At 36.6% G+C, this 17,885-nt stretch overlaps 1 protein-coding gene across 2 annotated transcripts in view; it reads left to right on the forward strand.

The window, feature by feature from the left end:
• LOC123532336 (uncharacterized) overlaps window positions 1-17,885 on the forward strand; it is a 316,884-nt gene that overhangs the window by 9,565 nt on the left and 289,434 nt on the right. For both annotated transcript variants that reach the window (XM_053517493.1, XM_045313748.2), the window contains exon 2: window positions 7,430-9,494. In XM_053517493.1, the coding sequence (XP_053373468.1) occupies window positions 7,457-9,494 (2,038 nt within the window). In that variant the 5' untranslated portion in view covers window positions 7,430-7,456. The remainder of the gene's footprint in view (window positions 1-7,429; window positions 9,495-17,885) is intronic.

Consider the following 17,885-nt stretch of genomic DNA (forward strand, 5'->3'; position numbering starts at 1 on the left):
TTCACCTGAAAGTGTGCTCAAACATTTGAAAAATTTGAATGTATCAAAGGCTTGTGGCCCAGATGATTGTCACCCTATGTTTTTAAGACAATGTGCAGAACAGTTGTATAAACCTTTAAGTAAAATTTTCCAAAAATCTGTATCTACAGGGGTGTTACCTGAAGACTGGAAGGTTGCAAATGTTACTTGCATTTTTAAGAAGGGAGATAAATCTTCACCAGGAAATTATAGACCCGTATCTTTAACTTCAATTGTTTGTAAAATTCTTGAAAAGCTTATACTACTGTTTGCAGATCAAATTGCCCCTTCAACTTTTTTCTAATCGATAGAGTTGCATGTTTACGTCACAAAAACTGTGAAGCTGAAGCTATTTTTGGAGTAACTCTGACAGGTTAACCCCGCCTCATCCACTGTAAATTATTCATTCACCTTGTGAAACTTTTTTACTTTATCTTGACGTCACACAAAGCGCACGCTCTGACATTGCCATACTTGCATACATTGTAAAGTGCAATAACGTGATAATGGATTTGTTTTAAAAAGTAGAATATAGAATATTTCAACTACGTTCAAATGAAAACAGCGTTTTTGTTTGTTATGGCAATTATTATCGACGAAATTTCCAACCACGCAAGCAGGCCTCGATCTTGGCAGTAGCCCGGTAGCCTGAGGCTACCAGTTTTTCTGACGGACTACCAAATTTCCCAAGCTGGGTAGTCCGTCGGGCTACTAAGTTTTCAAACTTGTGAGTAATAAAAGCGTGAAATTTCACCGATTTATCTGATGTTTCCTTTTAAATGACAACGATATTTTCCATTCCACGAGCACGTGCGACCTATCGTATCGCCATTTCTTAAATGTTTATCGACACGTACACATAAAACGCTTATAGTGCATTCATTTTTTAATATAATCGCTTCAGACTTTCAGCCCCACTTTAGAAGAAATACAGTTTGAATTCTATAACGATCTTAATAAGATGTCGACAGAAATGTAGGCAAAATTTTATAAAAATGATCGAAGTTTCATACAATTATAAATTTGTAAAATTTCAAACAGCGCGATCTTAATTATTTATTTATTTCTAAAAGTAAATAAATAATACATACTATGGTCATAAAATTTAGACTTTTGACAAGATTATACCAAAAAAAAAACAGAATTAGAACATCTTAAATAATGAAAAAGCGGCAGCAATTTAAACACATCTAGTAAAACGATTTTTGGCAAACAGATTTCTGCAAGTAAGGGTGAATAGGTCACGGGACCTCATGAACGTAAATAAAAACAATGATTGTTTTAACATAAAGCAGTATGATGTCGTTGTGGTTTTTAATAAGTTTAATAAGTAAATGAATATTTGTACATGTCTTATTTGACTCGACACTTTGTCAGATATTCTTTTCAAACAATAATGTAAATTCCTTGAGGGCAAATAGGTCACAGAGGTAGGAATCTACTATTATTGTTTGACACATTTACCTGTCAGTTTATACGGGATATTGCACATTCGCTTTAAAAAAAAGATAAAGAAGAAACCTTTTTTACTGATTTCTTCTCAGCAATTTAACTGAGGCCGTACGATCAGACAGTGATGTGTCACATGGGGCGAAAACATGACGTAATGCCATGACAATCTCGGGCAATTATACCGCTTTGATCTCCACTTCAGATGCCATTATACCGACACACTTCTTTTAGCTCTTTGAGAGGGTTTTAATTAATAATGAAAACAAGGCCAATTACTAGTTTAACAACAGAATTATTACCGAAAATTGTTAATGTTTTTTTTTTTGCTTTAAACACGGGTGGGTTGACGATAATTATTGACATATTATTGTGTCCACGTCGCCCCGGTTTGTGATAATAGGCTACATTTACTTGATAATAGTGCTTAAAAAAAGAAAATACCGACCTACCGACCCTACTTTTTTACCATGCCGCCAGAAACACAACATTTTTGGGGGTTGGGGATGGGAGGGGGGGGGGGGGGGCAACCAGCCTGATCCATTATTGCAGTTAAATTTGAACAGCTACACTATATTTAAAAGGCCCTGGCTAAAAAAGTAAGTTTTAGAAGGGTAGTGCAAATTTGAACCCCATGCCTGGCATATAACTAGATACTGGTATAGGTCTTATATTTTTCTACAGTTTTCTCCCATAATTTCTGTCTGCTAGTTACTTGAATATTGCAACATGTTATCCACTTACTTTTGCTTAGCCTGCCCATGGATGGTGTGGGTAGGTTAGTTGCCTACCATTTAAATAAATGAATGTTGAATCAAGCATAAACTAAAATACATCATATTTATAAACAAAATGATTTCGGGCAATTAAAAATGTTTTCGGGCAAGTGGTTTTCTTAACTTACTTGCCCGAAAGGACAAGTGCTGAAAAAAAATAAGGCAAAGACTGTAATATATTTTTCTCTTTTCCAAAACAAGCCCGCCCGCTTAGCTCAGTAGGTAGAGCGTCGGTCTACGGATCGCGGGGTCGTGAGTTCGATCCTCGGGCGGGGCGTATGTTCTCCGTGACTATTTGATAAACGACATTGTGTCTGAAATCATTAGTCCTCCACCTCTGATTCATGTGGGGAAGTTGGCAGTTACTTGCGGAGAACAGGTTTGTACTGGTACAGAATCCAGGAACACTGGTTAGGTTAACTGCCCGCCGTTACATGACTGAAATACTGTTGAAAAACGGCGTTAAACCCAAAACAAACAAACAAATCTTTTCCAAAACAGGACTACTAGAAACCTGGTCGGGCTACTTGATCTCACAAGTTGGTAGCCCTGCTTGCTACCAGCAAAAGTAGGTTAAGATCGAGGCCTGGCAAGGTATACAAGGTTTTATAGAAAGGTATCATTGAACCTTCAAACTATGTAACACTTGCAGATCTAATTGTCGTATCAATAAAAACTTTTGCAGAGTATTCTGTAGCTTAACTATCGCAAATCTATCTCCATTATAGATCTAGTTTTTTTATTTTATTTGTTGGTGGGGTTTACGTGTATGTGAATTTTTCTACTATTTATTTGAAGTTGTTTAAACACTATTTCAGTTATTTACATATGGGCATTTGATAAGCCCTGCCTTCGTTCACGGAAAGAACCAGTTATAGACTCACATAAGTCAAAATAATTCGATGTTTAGTTTGTTTTATATTTGTGACAGTCACTCTAAAATGACCAAAATAATTGAGAATAAATAACAGCACGTCATTATTGGTTTTATCACTTTCACTTTATGTGTAACGTTACTCGTGTTAAGGGGAATTATGATAACTTTTACATAAATTAATGAGGAATTGAATCCCTCTTTTGATTGGTCTAAATAATGAGACCTCGGGAAGACCGATTTTACATTTTGATATTTTACGTTGTCTACCTAAAGGGGATATCGACCAGTAAAAAAATAAACGATATTCAACTCTTGAGTACAATTATTTGGACTACCTTTTGATACATGTAAGTTTTATTTGAATTTATCTCATATTCGCAACAAAATCAGCATTTAAACCCAAATCTAGCGATGACAATTTCTTTCGAGTGGAGAAAATAATTCGTAACTGTTTCCTAGAATTGCGTCAAGTTAGTTAGACTAAGATTCACATATTCCATAAGAAATGGCCGACTTTTTTTCAACTAAAGAGTCATGGTCGGTTCCAGGATTCGAACTTACGCCTTTCAATCAATGATGAGCGAATCCAACAACTCGAGTCAGGCACGTTCTATAATTATAGTGAAAACTAAACACGAGATACATTATTTAAAAGAAAATTCTGCAGCAAAAGTTACTGAAATTTAGGCAGAAAAAGGCCTGTAATGTATAAGAGGGTGCCTTTTTTTTCACATCCACGCTACCTAAAAGTAGTGTGCGTTGAGGCAGGATTCAATGAAGATTAGATTTGGTACATCTGTTACAATCGGGTTAAACACCCGTTCCAACAGTATTTATGAGTATTTAAATCATCATTTTCGGTGATGCAGCCAATGTAAACAAGTTCATTCAGTATTTTTTACTCGTATCGGAAAGGCGGAGTTACCTGTATAGACGAGATCCAAAAATAGCTTCAGCATCGCTTCTTTTGTGACGTAAAGGTACAAGTCTATCGATTTAAGAAAAGGCGAAAGGGCAATTTGATCTGCAAACAGTAGTAAGACAAGTAATACTAAATCATCTGACAGAATACAATTTGATATCTGATTGTCAGTTTGACTTTAGGAAAAATCGTAATACTATTTTACAACTGTTAGCTGTACTTGAAGATTGGACGGAGGCTGTAGATAATGATATTCAGGTTGACACAATATACTTAGACTTTCGAAAGGCTTTTGACAGTGTTCCCCATCGTCGTTTACTTAAAAAGGTGGAAGCTTATGGTATAACTGGTAACATTTTGAACTGGCTTAAAAGTTTTTTAAATGGTCGAAGGCAATGAGTAGTATTAAATGGACATAAATCAAACTGGAACTCAGTAGTATCTGGTATTCCTCAGGGATCCATATTAGGGCCAATTTTGTTTATTATTATGCCCCCGAAGGGAGGCATATTAGTTTTCAACTGTCTGTCCGTTCGTTAGTTCGTTCGTCACAACATTAACTTTTTGCATGAAGGCACTTTACTCGCGAACCACTGCACCCAGGACCTTCAAACTTCACATGCTGATAGTACTTATTGAGTACACGACCCCTACTGACTTTGGGGTCACTACGTCAAAGGTCACAGGGGCCAATGTTAACTTTTTGCATGAAGGCACTTTACTCGCGAACCACTGCACCCAGGACCTTCAAACTTCACGTGCTGATAGTACTTATTGAGTACATGACCCCTACTGACTTTGGGGTCACCACATCAAAGGTAAAGGTCACAGGAGCCAATGTTAACTTCTTGCATGAAGGCACTTTACTCGCGAACCACTGCACCCAGGACCTTCAAACGTCACATGCTAATAGTACTTATTGAGTACACCAGGTCAAAGGTCAAGGTCACCAGGTCAAAGGTCAAGGCGCTGCGGGGGCATTTGTCACCATTAGTGACAGCTCTTGTTTTTGTGAATGATCTGCCAGATGTAGTTGGTTCTGTATGCAAGATGTTCGCAGGTGACTGTAAATTATATTGTAACATCACGTCAAGGCAAGATCAGCTAGACCTGCAAGATGATATCGCACATTTATGTGACTGGAGTAAGGACTGGTTGTTAAAAGTTCAATATAGAAAAATGTAAAGCTGTTTCATACGGAAATGAAAAAATCCCAAATGACTATACTATGCCTGATGCAACTGAAGTAGAGCATAAACTGACAAGAGATAACTCTGAGAAGGATTTGGGAGTATTGTTTACTAGTAAACTGAACTTTGAGCAACATACAAATGTATAAGCAGGTTAGTGAATAAAGGGAATAAAATACTTGGTCTTATGAAAAGGAAATTAACATACTTGGATAAATCATTGTTTTTACATTGTATAAGGCATTAGTTTGCTCCCATATTGATTATGGTAACTAAGTGTATTATCCAGTTACGAAAAAATGTAAAACAGCTGGTTGAAAATCTACAAAGACGGGCAACAGCACTAGTTCCTGAAATTAAACATCTTTCTTGTGAGAGGTTAAAGGAATTAAATCTTCCTTCTTTAGACTATCGTAGAAATAGATATGATATGATCCAGGTATTTAAAATAAAACACAAGATAGATGATGTAAACATGAACACTTTCTTCAGTTTTGCTGGAAATATCGGTACTAGAGGTCATAATTTGAAACTCTACAAACCAAAAGCCAAAAAATCATTACGGTTAAACTCCTTTGGACATCGCACTATAACAGTATGGAATAACTTACCAGAGGAATTAGTCAACAGTAACTTCATTCAAATAAAAACTGGACAAATACTGGATATCTAAACGATATGATGTTTCTTAAGTATATTAGGTTTAGACTAGACCCTTTTATGATGTATTTCAAGGGGGCTTATTTTAGCTAAAGGGCTATGGAGTGTCCCCAGAAGACAAAAGGTAGACAAAAGGTAGGTAGAGAACGCATCTGTGTTATCACAAGCGCTTGCGTTAGCAAAAAAGTCGGCAAAAAGCAAGTTGAGGTGAGAAGAAAAAAAGTTGTCCTTACCTAAAGTTGTGTACTCTAAACAGCAAATATTTTGTCTCGTGGGTTGCGTGACGTTATCGCTCGCGCTTGATTATGCTGAAGCCCAGCAAAGGTTAATTGATTTTTTTAGTGTCAGAATGGAAGTGTGGAATCTAAATAAAAAGTCATTGAATATTTAATTCTGTTCTTTCTTTTTTTCGAAATGAATTTTTTTAGACTATGATTTCAATCAAATCTAAAAAGTATTTCATTTCAGCACTCTATTTTCTGAATTAATATTTTCGAAATAACACCTGCACGGAAAAGATATTTTAACAGAATGTGAATCAGGATCTATAGGATGTTGCCGCATATTTATAGATTCGCCTACTGATAAACGGTACTGATCGCCGCAAACTGATAAAGTTTCTCCATAATACACATCCACAACGGTGTGTCGAGGCAATTCAGTGAAAAAAAATCAATAATCTATCGGCTTATCAGTGACGTTGCAATTCCTTAGTAGTTGCTATTTTCACGCAGAATCAAGAACACGTTTTTATGAGCGTATTGAAACTAGTTATTGGATTTCAGAATATGTCACATGATCAGAACAAGTGTCGGTTTCAGAATCGATCACGTGATCAAATCAAGCGTCTTTTTTATTCTTACGCTTAAGTAGATCTATTATAATTTATATTTATAATGAAGTTTAGTTTTCTTCAGATACTGTTGTTGATATAAAATATGTAGATCTATTTAATCATATATCTGGATCAAAAATATAATTGAAAAATGCAATATTAAAGTTATGTTTGGTAAATACTTTGGAACTTGTTTTCTGTGTGTTGTCAGGTTGGTCATAAACTCGACAAGAAAATTGAAAGACAGTTTGTTAAATCTGGGGGCACTGCCCCCAAAAACACATTTGAAGCCTTGTACACAGGTGAGCGCTTTAGGGTCAGTGACCCTTTTGTTGTTACTATACTATATACGTAGTCTATATACATACAGTCCACATAATTATGCAGTCTTATGTGTGTCAAATTGCAATGTACAGTGTCAGTGCGTGTGTGTATGGGGGGGGATGGGGGGGTGGTACATTCATCACCTTCAGTGATAGCTCTAGTTTAAAACATGATCAAAATGTTTGTGTCTATGAAATCTCTTGGCCAGATTATATACTAGATTATCTGGGGTAAAAGCTAGGCCAGGTGAGCAATACAGGGCCTTAAGGGCCTTTTTGTTATTCTTAGTTGATTATCCTAGTTGTGATTAAATAGAATCTATCCCATTTTCCTAAAATGTGATAAGACCTTATCCACATATTATGTGTTTATTTGCAGATAAACTAACTTTTCACAGTCTGAGACATGGAAAGAGACAGCCAAGAGATCCCAGGGTTTGGGTTTGATCCTGGTTATGAACCTAGTCCATTGCCACAGGAACCAACACCAAGCAGTAACTCAATATTTGGACTGATTTCAAAGGTTAATAAAGGAATCCTTAAAAAGCCTCAGACATCTACATCAGAAACTGGGAAAGAGGGTCCCGCCAATGACAGTATTCAGCAAGCGAGAGCTGTTGCTAAGAAATTGTCAAATATATCTTCACAGATGGTCAAACAGAGAGTATTTCAGAATGCTAAAACAACCATTGAAAATATTCAGAATGGAATATGGAATCCACCAGTTGTTGAAGAGAATAAACCAGGAAGTTCTAACACAGCATTTAAGGTACCTACAGTTGCCCCTGTGCAAAAATATGTTGACCTTTCCAATAAAGATCCATGTCATGTAAAAGTTGCAAGTCGGAGTCAAGGTCAGAATGCAAATATGTCAACACAGCACGTTGCCCCTAATATTTATGGGGAAGAGAAAAGGTTGGTAGCTTATGATGATGCTGATAGGACAAAGCACACTGGTAACTTCTCACGTCAGGAAGCTCTGGATGAAATTGATCGATACAGAGGACCTGCAAGAGGTTATGATAAGGATAAGCATTATGAGGAGACAGGTAAAAAGACAGAACCATTCAAGAGTGATTTTGATCGCTATTATTATGGAAATGAGAATCAAAGGAATGAAATTGCTGGTAAATTACACAGAACTGATGTTAGAGATGATTTTAGATTTGAAAAGGAATTTGCTTCAAAGCAGTTCCACGAACATAGTTCGAAGCAAGGTACTAATATAGGAAGAGATTTTAAGAACAGGAGTGATGCTCGGTCAAGGGGTGAATACCAGTCAGTTATTGATAACTTTCAAAGACCTAGAAATGATAATTATCAAGGATCTAGAAATTATAATTATAAGAGACCTGTTAATGAAACATATCAAACTGGGAATGATAATCACCTATGTAAACCTTTTGCATCAGAGACTGGTCATAACTACAGTGTGCAGAGAGAATTTAGTCAAAGGGATGAGTATGATCCCGAAAGATGGGACTATGGAAGGAAGAGAGAATGTGGCAATATTGATATTAAAAATTCTCATTCTAGAGGGATGGAGTCTGGTTCCTATGGCAGTAAGCACAAAAATGAGAAGCCTCTTACTGAAGATAAGATCCCTGACAATAGTGATCGTAGTGCATACTTGAAAGATACGAGAAGCAGAAATGTGGGACTTGACCAGGAGCAATTTTACAGTAGAAGCAAGCATTCACAAGAACGACCTGAAAGTGGCAGCAGTGGTTCTTGTGAGTTACCTCAGACAGTTTACGATTACGGTGATTCAGTACACACTTATGATGGGGAGATTATGTCATATAGGACTAGGAGACAGACGGATGAGCTAGGGGAAAGATTTGATAGCTATAGCAACAAAAGAAATAATAGAGATATCAGTAGGGATAGAGGTAGTGCATCTGGAAATAGAGTGAATGAGAGAGATGGTTACTATGAGGAAGGACGTCAACAGTGCCACAGTAAAAGCGAAATGGACTATTACAGTGATAATTACTATGACAGGGTTAGAGGTGAGAGATGTGACTATAGGAATGAAGAGTATTGTGAAGACATGGCAAATATGGAAGAATTTCCTGAAGAGGGGGAACATGACAGTAAATTACCAGATGGAGGGATGTTATATGAGGATTTCTTGTTTGGAGAGGAGTATGAAGAAGAGAAAGTCCTGAATACAAGACAAAATGACAATAAAGGATATAGAAGTAGACAGTTTGATAATGAATTTGATAGGAAAAAGAAAGTTAAGATTGGCATGATGAATGATGAGGAGAATAATTTGAGTAGAAATAAACTATCAGATTGGAGAGGTACAAGAGGTAGAGGTATGGAGCAGAACTGTGACAGAATGAAGAGCAGAGATAGTTTTGGTGAAAGAAAGGTTGACCAGGGTTTTGCAAAGGTTGGAAGAAATATGCCAATTACAGATGATGAGAAAGCACAAGGTACACATATTTTAATTTTGTCATTTATATTCTTGTTTGTATCCTATAATACTTTTTTACCTATAAGAAATAATTGGCTGTAACAATCCTGAGGAAAGTGTGTACTGGTTTTGTTTCATGTGACTTAGGTTCATGTTTTACGTGGTTGAAATTCATCCCCTAAAAGTGCCCCTTTGAAATGCCTTGAGATGAAAAGTTTAACAAGTGTTTCCACACAATTTTTACTGTCTAAAAACATTGTACATTTAATAACTTTAAGAGCAGTTATTGATGAATTATTTTTCATTCATCTGGGTTTTATGCTATCCTTTTTTCATGATTCAGGCCTTCATGAGCATTACTTTTCCATAGTGTTTTTAGCTCACCTGAACTTTGTTCAGGGTGAGCAATTAGTATAGGTGGATGGTCTGTCATCCTGTGTCAACAATTTTACTTAAACATATTTTCCTCAGAAACTACTCTTCATGTGAGGAATCCATCCAGCTGGCTTACAGAAGGTTGGTGGTTCTACCCAGGTGCCCGCTCGTGATGAAATAATGCACGGAGGGGCACCTGGGGTCTGCCTCCACCATTAAAGCTGGAAAGTCGCCATATGACCTATCATGTGTCGGTGCGACGTTAAATCCAACAAAACTACTGGTCAGAGTTACACCAAACTTGGTTAGTAGCATCCTGGCATGGACCTCTATCAAGTTTGTTGAAATGGTTCACCTAGGCCCCTTTTAGGGGCCACCAGAGCTAAAAATTGAGTAACCTTTAAAGAACTTCTTCTCATGAACCGCTTGATGGATCTTCTTTAAACTTGGTCTATTTAAGATCCTCTGACATTTTTGTTCAAATGGGGGCACATGGTCCCTTTTAACAGGGGCCTATGTGGCCGAGTGGTTAAAGTTGCTGACTTCAAATCACTTGCCTCTCACTGATGTGGGTTCGAGCCTCACTTTGGGCATTGAATTCTTCATGTGAGGAAGCCATCCAGCTGGTTTAATGATGGTCGGTGGTTCTACGCAGGTGCCCGCTTGTGACGAAATAACGCACGGAGGGGCATGTTGATCTCCATCATCAAAGTTTGAAAGTTGCCATATGACCTATAATTGTGTCAGTGTGACGTTAAATCCAACAAAATAAATAAATAAATGGTCCCTTTTAAGGGTCGCTAGAGCTAAAATTAGAAATACCTTTAAACAACTCATGAACTGCTTGATAGATCTTCATCAAACTTGGTCTGTAGCATCATTATAAGGTCCTCACCTAAGTTTGTTCATATAGGGACTCTTAGTCTCTTTTAGGGGCCACTAGAGCGAAAAAGCAGAAATACCTTTAAAAGGCTTCTTCTCATGAACCACTTGATGGATCTTCATCAAACTTGGGCTGTAGCATCATCTTACGGTCCTCTTCCAATTTTATACAAATGGGAGCACTTTGCTCCTTTAACTAGGACTGTTTAGAGCTAGAATTAGAAATACCTTTAAACAACTTCTCTTGAACTGCTGGATGGATCTTCAGTAAACATGGTCTCTAGCATCATTTTAATGCCCTCTTTATGTCCCCCTTCGAAGGAGGAGGGGTATATTGTTTTGCAGATGTCGGTAGGTAGGTCGGTCGGTCTGTCGGTCGGTGGGAATGTAGACCAATCCGTTTCCGGATGATAACTCAAGAACGCTTGGGCTTAGGATCACGAAAGTTGATAGGGAGGTTGGTCATCACCAACAGATGACCCCTATTGATTTTGAGGTCTGTATGTCAAAGGTCAAGGTCACTGACCCTGAATAGTAAAACATTTTCCGGATGATAACTCAAGAACATTTGGGCCTAGGATCATGAAAGTTAATAGGGAGGTTGGTAATGACCAGCAGATGACCCTATTGATTTTGAGGTCAATACGTTAAAGGTCAAGGTCACAGTGACCCTGAACAGTAAAGCGGTTTCCGGATGATAACTCAAGAACGCTTAGGCCTAGGATCACGAAAGTTGATAGGGAGGTTGGTCATGACCAGCAGATGACCCCTATTGATTTTGAGGTCAGTTTGTCAAGGTCAAGGTCACAGTGACCAGGAACAGTAAAATGGTTTCCAGGCAATAACTCTAGAACGCTTGGGCCTAGTGTCAGGAAAATTGATAGTTAGGTTGGCCATGACCAGCAGATGACCCCTATTGATTTTGAGGTCATAAGGTGAAAGGTCAAGGTCACATTGGCCAGGAACAGTTAAAACGGTTTCTGATCTTGTCCAAAACCATAGGGCCTAGGGCTTTGATATTTGGTATGTAGCAAAATCTAGTGGTCCTCTACCAAGATTATTCAGATTATTTCCCTGGGGTCAAATATGGCCCCACCCCAGGGGTCACATGGTTTATATAGACTTATATAGGAAAAAACTTTGAAAAACCTCTTGTCCAAAACCACAGGGCCTAGGGCTTTGATATTTTGTATATGACATCATCTAGTGGTCCTCTACTAAGATTGTTCAAATTATTCCCTAGGGTCAAATCTGGCTCCGCCCTGTGGGCCACATGGTTTACATAGACTTATATAGGGAAAAACTTTGAAAATCTTCTTGTCCAAACCACAAAGACTATGGCTTTGATATTTTGTAATGTAGCATCATTTAGTGGTTCTCAACCAAGTTTGTTCAAATTATCCCTCTAGGGTCAAATATGGCCACGCCCCAGGGGTGATATGGTTCATATAGACTTATATAGGGAAAAACTTAGAACCCTCATGTCCATAACTTACATCATTCAAATTTAGACCACATGTATAGTTTTGAGTGGCAAGATGAACCGTGACATGAGTTGACCTTGATCTTGACCTAGCGACCTACTTTCACATTTCTGTAGCTACAGCCTTCAAATTTGGACCACATGCATAGGTTTGTGTACTGAAAAAAACTTTGACCTTGTTATTGACCTAGTGACCTACTTTCACATTTTTGAAGGTACAGGCTTCAAATTTGGACCACATGCATAGTTTTTTGTTCCAAAATAAAATTTGACCTTGATTTTGACCTAGTGACCTACTTTCACATTTCTCAAGCTACAGCCTTCAAATTTGAACCTCAAGCAGAGTTTTGTGTACTGAAATGAACTTTGATCTTGAGATTGACCTAGTGACCTACTTTCACATTTCTGAAGGAACAGGCTTCAAATTTGGACCACTTGTATAGTTTTGTGTTCCGAAATAAAATTTGACATTGATTTTGACCTAGTGACCTACTTTCACATTTCTCAAGCTACAGCCTTCAAATTTGAACCACATGCATAGTTTTGTGTACCAAAATGAACTTTGATGTTGAGATTGACATAGTGAGGCCAGAGTTTTTTTATCTTTCGTTTTACGGGAGATTTTTGAAAAATGAGCAGGGGGAGGAGGGAATAAAAATAAAAATAAAAAGCTTGAAAGTGAGCATCTCGGAAAAAAATAAAAATAAAATAGAATTTTTTAAGATTTTTTTTTATTTTGATGAACTTTCGTTTCAAGTTTTGTTTACTTGTGTTTGTGTCCAGTATTTGATATTGTGATGTATTGTTATGTTTTAAGACTATAAAAGTCATTTATACAGGATGAACATTGAATAAAATTTTCATGCATGCTTGTGAATAAACTGCTTCAGGCACTGTAACTCACACTGGCAAGTCTTTAAAATTCAGAAAGCTTGTTTTACTTAATTTAAGTGGAAGACAAAAATTATTTTATCTGTTACAACAGCCACAGTAAATTTCAGTGACAGCAAGTTGAGACTAAACACGTCTGGTATAAAGTGGCTTAGTAGTGTAGTAGTTTTGGTGGTTTGGTTTGCTTGCATCTTCTGCTGTGTAACCTCTGCTTTTTATACATAATATTTACTTATTGTATCTTTCACCAATATCATCTTTAACGAGCTAACTTTACAGTTTATGCCAGCTCATAATATACTGGATTTTATCAGCAAAATAGAGTATTTAATAACTCTGAATATCAGTCACAGTGCAGAGGGCAAGATTTTTTTTTCAGTGATGAAAAACGAAAGATAATCTAGCAAAAAGTAATCTGAAAATTTACCTCATTTAACTCTGTAATTTGCACCTTTTTATAATACACTTAGATCAAGTACTGAAGTTGCTTCTGTAATTTGCACCTTTTTATACTGCACTAAGTTCAAGTACTGAAGTTGCATCACTTTTTGTCAAAATATTGTCTCCAATAAAAGTATTCTTTATTATTCTTTATACACTTATGAATTCTATTGAAGTTACAAAAGAAATGGACCATCTATTATTCTTTATACACTTATGAATTCTATTGAAGTTACAAAAGAAATGGACCATCTGTCTGAGATTTTGCCAACACTTCCAGCTGCTTTATGCCAGACAGTCCCAAGCCTGTGTAAAGTGTGAGGGGTCACCATTGAAATAAAAATGTAAAAAAAATCTGCTGTTACAAACATTTATTTGTTCTGCAAACAACTAATGTTTTGAATAAAATTTAATGTCAAAGCACCTTTGATATTGTATTGCCTTTCTATGGCAAACTTGTAAGTTGAATCTATTGAAAACAAAATGTGAGTAAGACAATCTTTAGACAATTTAATACTTTTAATACTGTCACTTTTATGAAAGGAGTATTATGTACAATAGTATTATTTCCCGAAAAATATATATTTTGAAAAGTGTCTAAAAATATTTGGACATAATCATCGTCCATCCACCCATGTAGAAAGAGAGAAAAAAAACGTTAAAGATTATCGGTAATTATTCAGTGATAAACTAAGTAATGTTGACCTTGTTTTCATGATCAATTTACACCCCCTCTAAGAGCTAAAAGAAGTGTGTCAGTATCTTGACATCTGAAGCGGAGATCAAAGCGGTATTTTTGCTCGAGATTGTCATGGCATTACGTCATGTTTTCGCGCCATGTGACATATCACTGTATGATCGTACCGCATCGGTTCTTAAAATTGCTGAGAAATAGAAATCAATAAAAAAATTCTTCTTTAATTTGTTATCAAAAGCGAATGTGCTATATCCCGTATAAAAGGTAAATGTCTCAAACGATAGTTACTATAGTGGATAACCTACCTCTGTGACCTATTTGCCCTCAAGGAATTTACATTATTGTTTGACAAGAAAAACTTTTCAATTGTTGGTCAAAAAATACATGTACAAAGATTCATTTAAAACTTATTAAAAACCGCAGTGACATCACATTGCTTTATTTTAAAATCGCATTTCTACTTACGCTCACGAGGTCACGTAACCTGTTCTGCCGCACTAGCCAAAAATCGTCTTACTCCATGTATTGTAATCGCAGCCGCTTTTTCATTATTTAAGATTTTTTTATTCTGTTTTTTGTACTTTCTGGTCAAAAGTCTGAATTTTAAGCCCATAGTATTCATCATTTATTTACTTTTAGAAAGAAATAAGTAACTAAGATCGCGCTGTTTGAATTTTTACAAATGATTATATGAACATTCGACCGTTTTTATAGAATTTTGCCTACATTTTTGTCGATATCTTATTAAAATCATTATATAATTCAAAAAGTATTATTTCTCAAGGGGTGTTGAAAACTTGAAGCGAAAATATTAAAAAATGAATGCACTACGCACGGTTTTTGTGTACATGTCGATGTAAATTAGATGTTATGATAGGTCACACGTGCTTGTGGAATGGAAAATTACCGGCATGACGTTTTGATATCTTTACGATTCGCGGGTAAATTCCAGTCAATCCAGGTAGCGACTGAACCATCTCAAAGTTTGTTGACATTTTGTAGATGTAATTTCTGAATTTTGGTAAAGTAAGGACGTAAAAAAAAACACTCGCCCGATGGGTCGAGTACACAGCGAGGTCCACTCGTCCTACTCAGACTTAACTCGCAAATGCGAGCAGGCGAGTGGAATTTTACACCCTGTTAATGCCGATAGATGTACGGCAAAACACGATATTTTGCACGCCCTTCCTGTGAAATTACCTCCAGGTGAAAATACACTAATTTTATTTTCTTTGGGGCTGTAAACAACCGACCGGCGGAAAAAATAAAATAAAACTCGGGAAAATGAATTTTAATTTTATTCCACTTTTGCAATATTTAGGACCGGCGCTCCCGTAAAACGAAAAATAAAAAAACTCTGGCCTGACCTACTTTCACATTCCTGAAGCTACAGGCTTCAAATTTGGACCGCATACATATTTTTGTGTTCTGAATTGAAATTTGACATTGATTTTTACCTTTTACCTACTTTCACATTTCTCAAGCAACAGCCTTCAAATTTGAAGCACATGCATAGTTCTGTCTACCGAAATGAACTTTGACCATGAAATTGATCTAGTGACCTGCTTTCACATTTCTCAAGCCACAGCTTTCAAATTTGGACCACATACACATTGTTTTTTACTGAAATTAAATTTTGACATTGATTTTGACCTTGAGCTAGTCTTGAAATTTTGAACATTCAAAAATGGCTCAGTGGATGGCGCCAAGATCACTCTGTAATCTCTTGTTAGGTTAATAGGTTAAAGGTCAAGGTCAGATTAAACCAGAATGGAGAACTTTTGTTTACAGTGAGCATATAATTTCTGTTCCTTGTGCAATTACTGAATGCATCAAGGGGGGCATTTCGTGTTCGACAAGCTCTTGTCAAAAGTTGTTCAAATGGGAGCAGTCTGCCCCCTGTAGTGGCCACTGGGGCTAAAATGAAATAGCTTTTAATAATGTCTCCTTACAAACTGCTTGATGCATCTTCATCAGACTTGGTCTCTAGCATCAAATGGCTCTTAGGGGCTGCCAAAGCTAAAATTAGAAATTCCTTTAAATGACTCCTTCTCATGAACCACTCGATGGATCTTCATCAAACTTGATTTGAAGCATCATCTTAAGGTCCTTGGTTAACATTATACAGTTGGGGACACTTGACCCCTTTTAGGAGATGCTAGAGTTAAAAATAGAAATACCTTTAAATAACATCTTCATCAAACCTTGTCTGGAACATCATTATAAGGTCCTTTACCTTGTTTGTTCAGTTGGGGACAATTGGTCCCTTTTAGGGGCCACTAGAGCTTAGAATAGAAATACCTAAGTACTTCTTCTCATGAACTGCTTCAGGTGGTAGGTTACCTTGTTTCCAGGGTAAATTCAAATTAGTTGAACCGCAGTAATTTTTTGTATTTCGTGTAATATGATGTCTTAACTGCTACAATCTCAATTTCGTTTATCTCTGTCCCTTTAAGTTCAGTTTTTATCCAGGTTCGAAGATATATTGAAAAAAGAAGGAAAATGTGGATATTTAACACTTTTCAGTGTATTTTAGTTTCATCGACATCCGTAGAAGTCTGCATAATTGATAATTTTACTAGTATGCGTGTTAGCTTTCTAATATACGCTTAAAATGTATATGTCGTGGGGCTCATGTTTCCATGGTAACACATTTTCTCTCATTTTTAGCTCATCTGATTTTTTGAAAAAAAATGATGAGTTATTGTCATCACTTGAGTGGCTGTCGGCGTCGACGTTGCCTGGTTAAGTTTTATGTTTAGGTCAGCTTTTCTCCTAAACTATCAAAGCTATTGCTTTGAAACTTGGAATACTTGTTCACCATCATAAGCTGACCCTGTATAGCAAGAAACATAACTCCATCTTGCTTTTTGCAAGATTTATGGCCCCTTTTGTACTTAGAAAATGTCAGATTTCTTGGTTAAGTTTTATGTTTAGGTCAACTTTTCTCCTAAACTATCAAAGCTATTGCTTTGAAACTTGGAATACTTGTTCACTATCATGAGCAGACCCTGTACATCAAGAAACATAACTCCATCTTGCTTTTTGCAAGATTTATTGCCCCTTTGGACTTAGAAAATCAGTTTTCTTGGTTAAGTTTTATGTTTAGGTCAGCTTTTATCCTAAACTATCAAAGCTATTGCTTTAGAACTTGCAACACTTGTTCACCATCATAAGTTGACCCTGTACAGCAAGAAACATAACTCCATCCTGCTTTTTGCAAGATTTATGGCCCCTTTTGGACTTAGAAAATATCAGATTTCTTGGTTAAGTTTTATGTTTAGGTCAACTTTTTCTCTTAAACTATCAAAGCTATTGCTTTGAAACTTGCAACACTTGTTGACCATCATAAGCTGACTCTGTACAGCAAGCAACATGACTCCATCCTGCTTTTTGCAATAATTATTGCCCCTTTTGGACTTAGAAAATCATTTTCTTGGTTGAGTATTATGTTTAAGTCAACTTTTCTCATAAACTATCAAAGCTGTTGCTTTAAAACTTGCAACAGTTTTTCACCATCATAAGTGGACACGTACTGAACATCAAGAAACATAACTCTATCCTGCTTTTTGCAAGAATGATGGCCCTTTTTAGACTTAGAAAATCATGGGTAGGACAATATTTCTATTACACAAAAAAAA

Source organism: Mercenaria mercenaria, chromosome 11 (genome assembly GCF_021730395.1).
Source record: "Mercenaria mercenaria strain notata chromosome 11, MADL_Memer_1, whole genome shotgun sequence".
NCBI classification, from domain to species: Eukaryota; Metazoa; Mollusca; class Bivalvia; order Venerida; family Veneridae; genus Mercenaria; species Mercenaria mercenaria.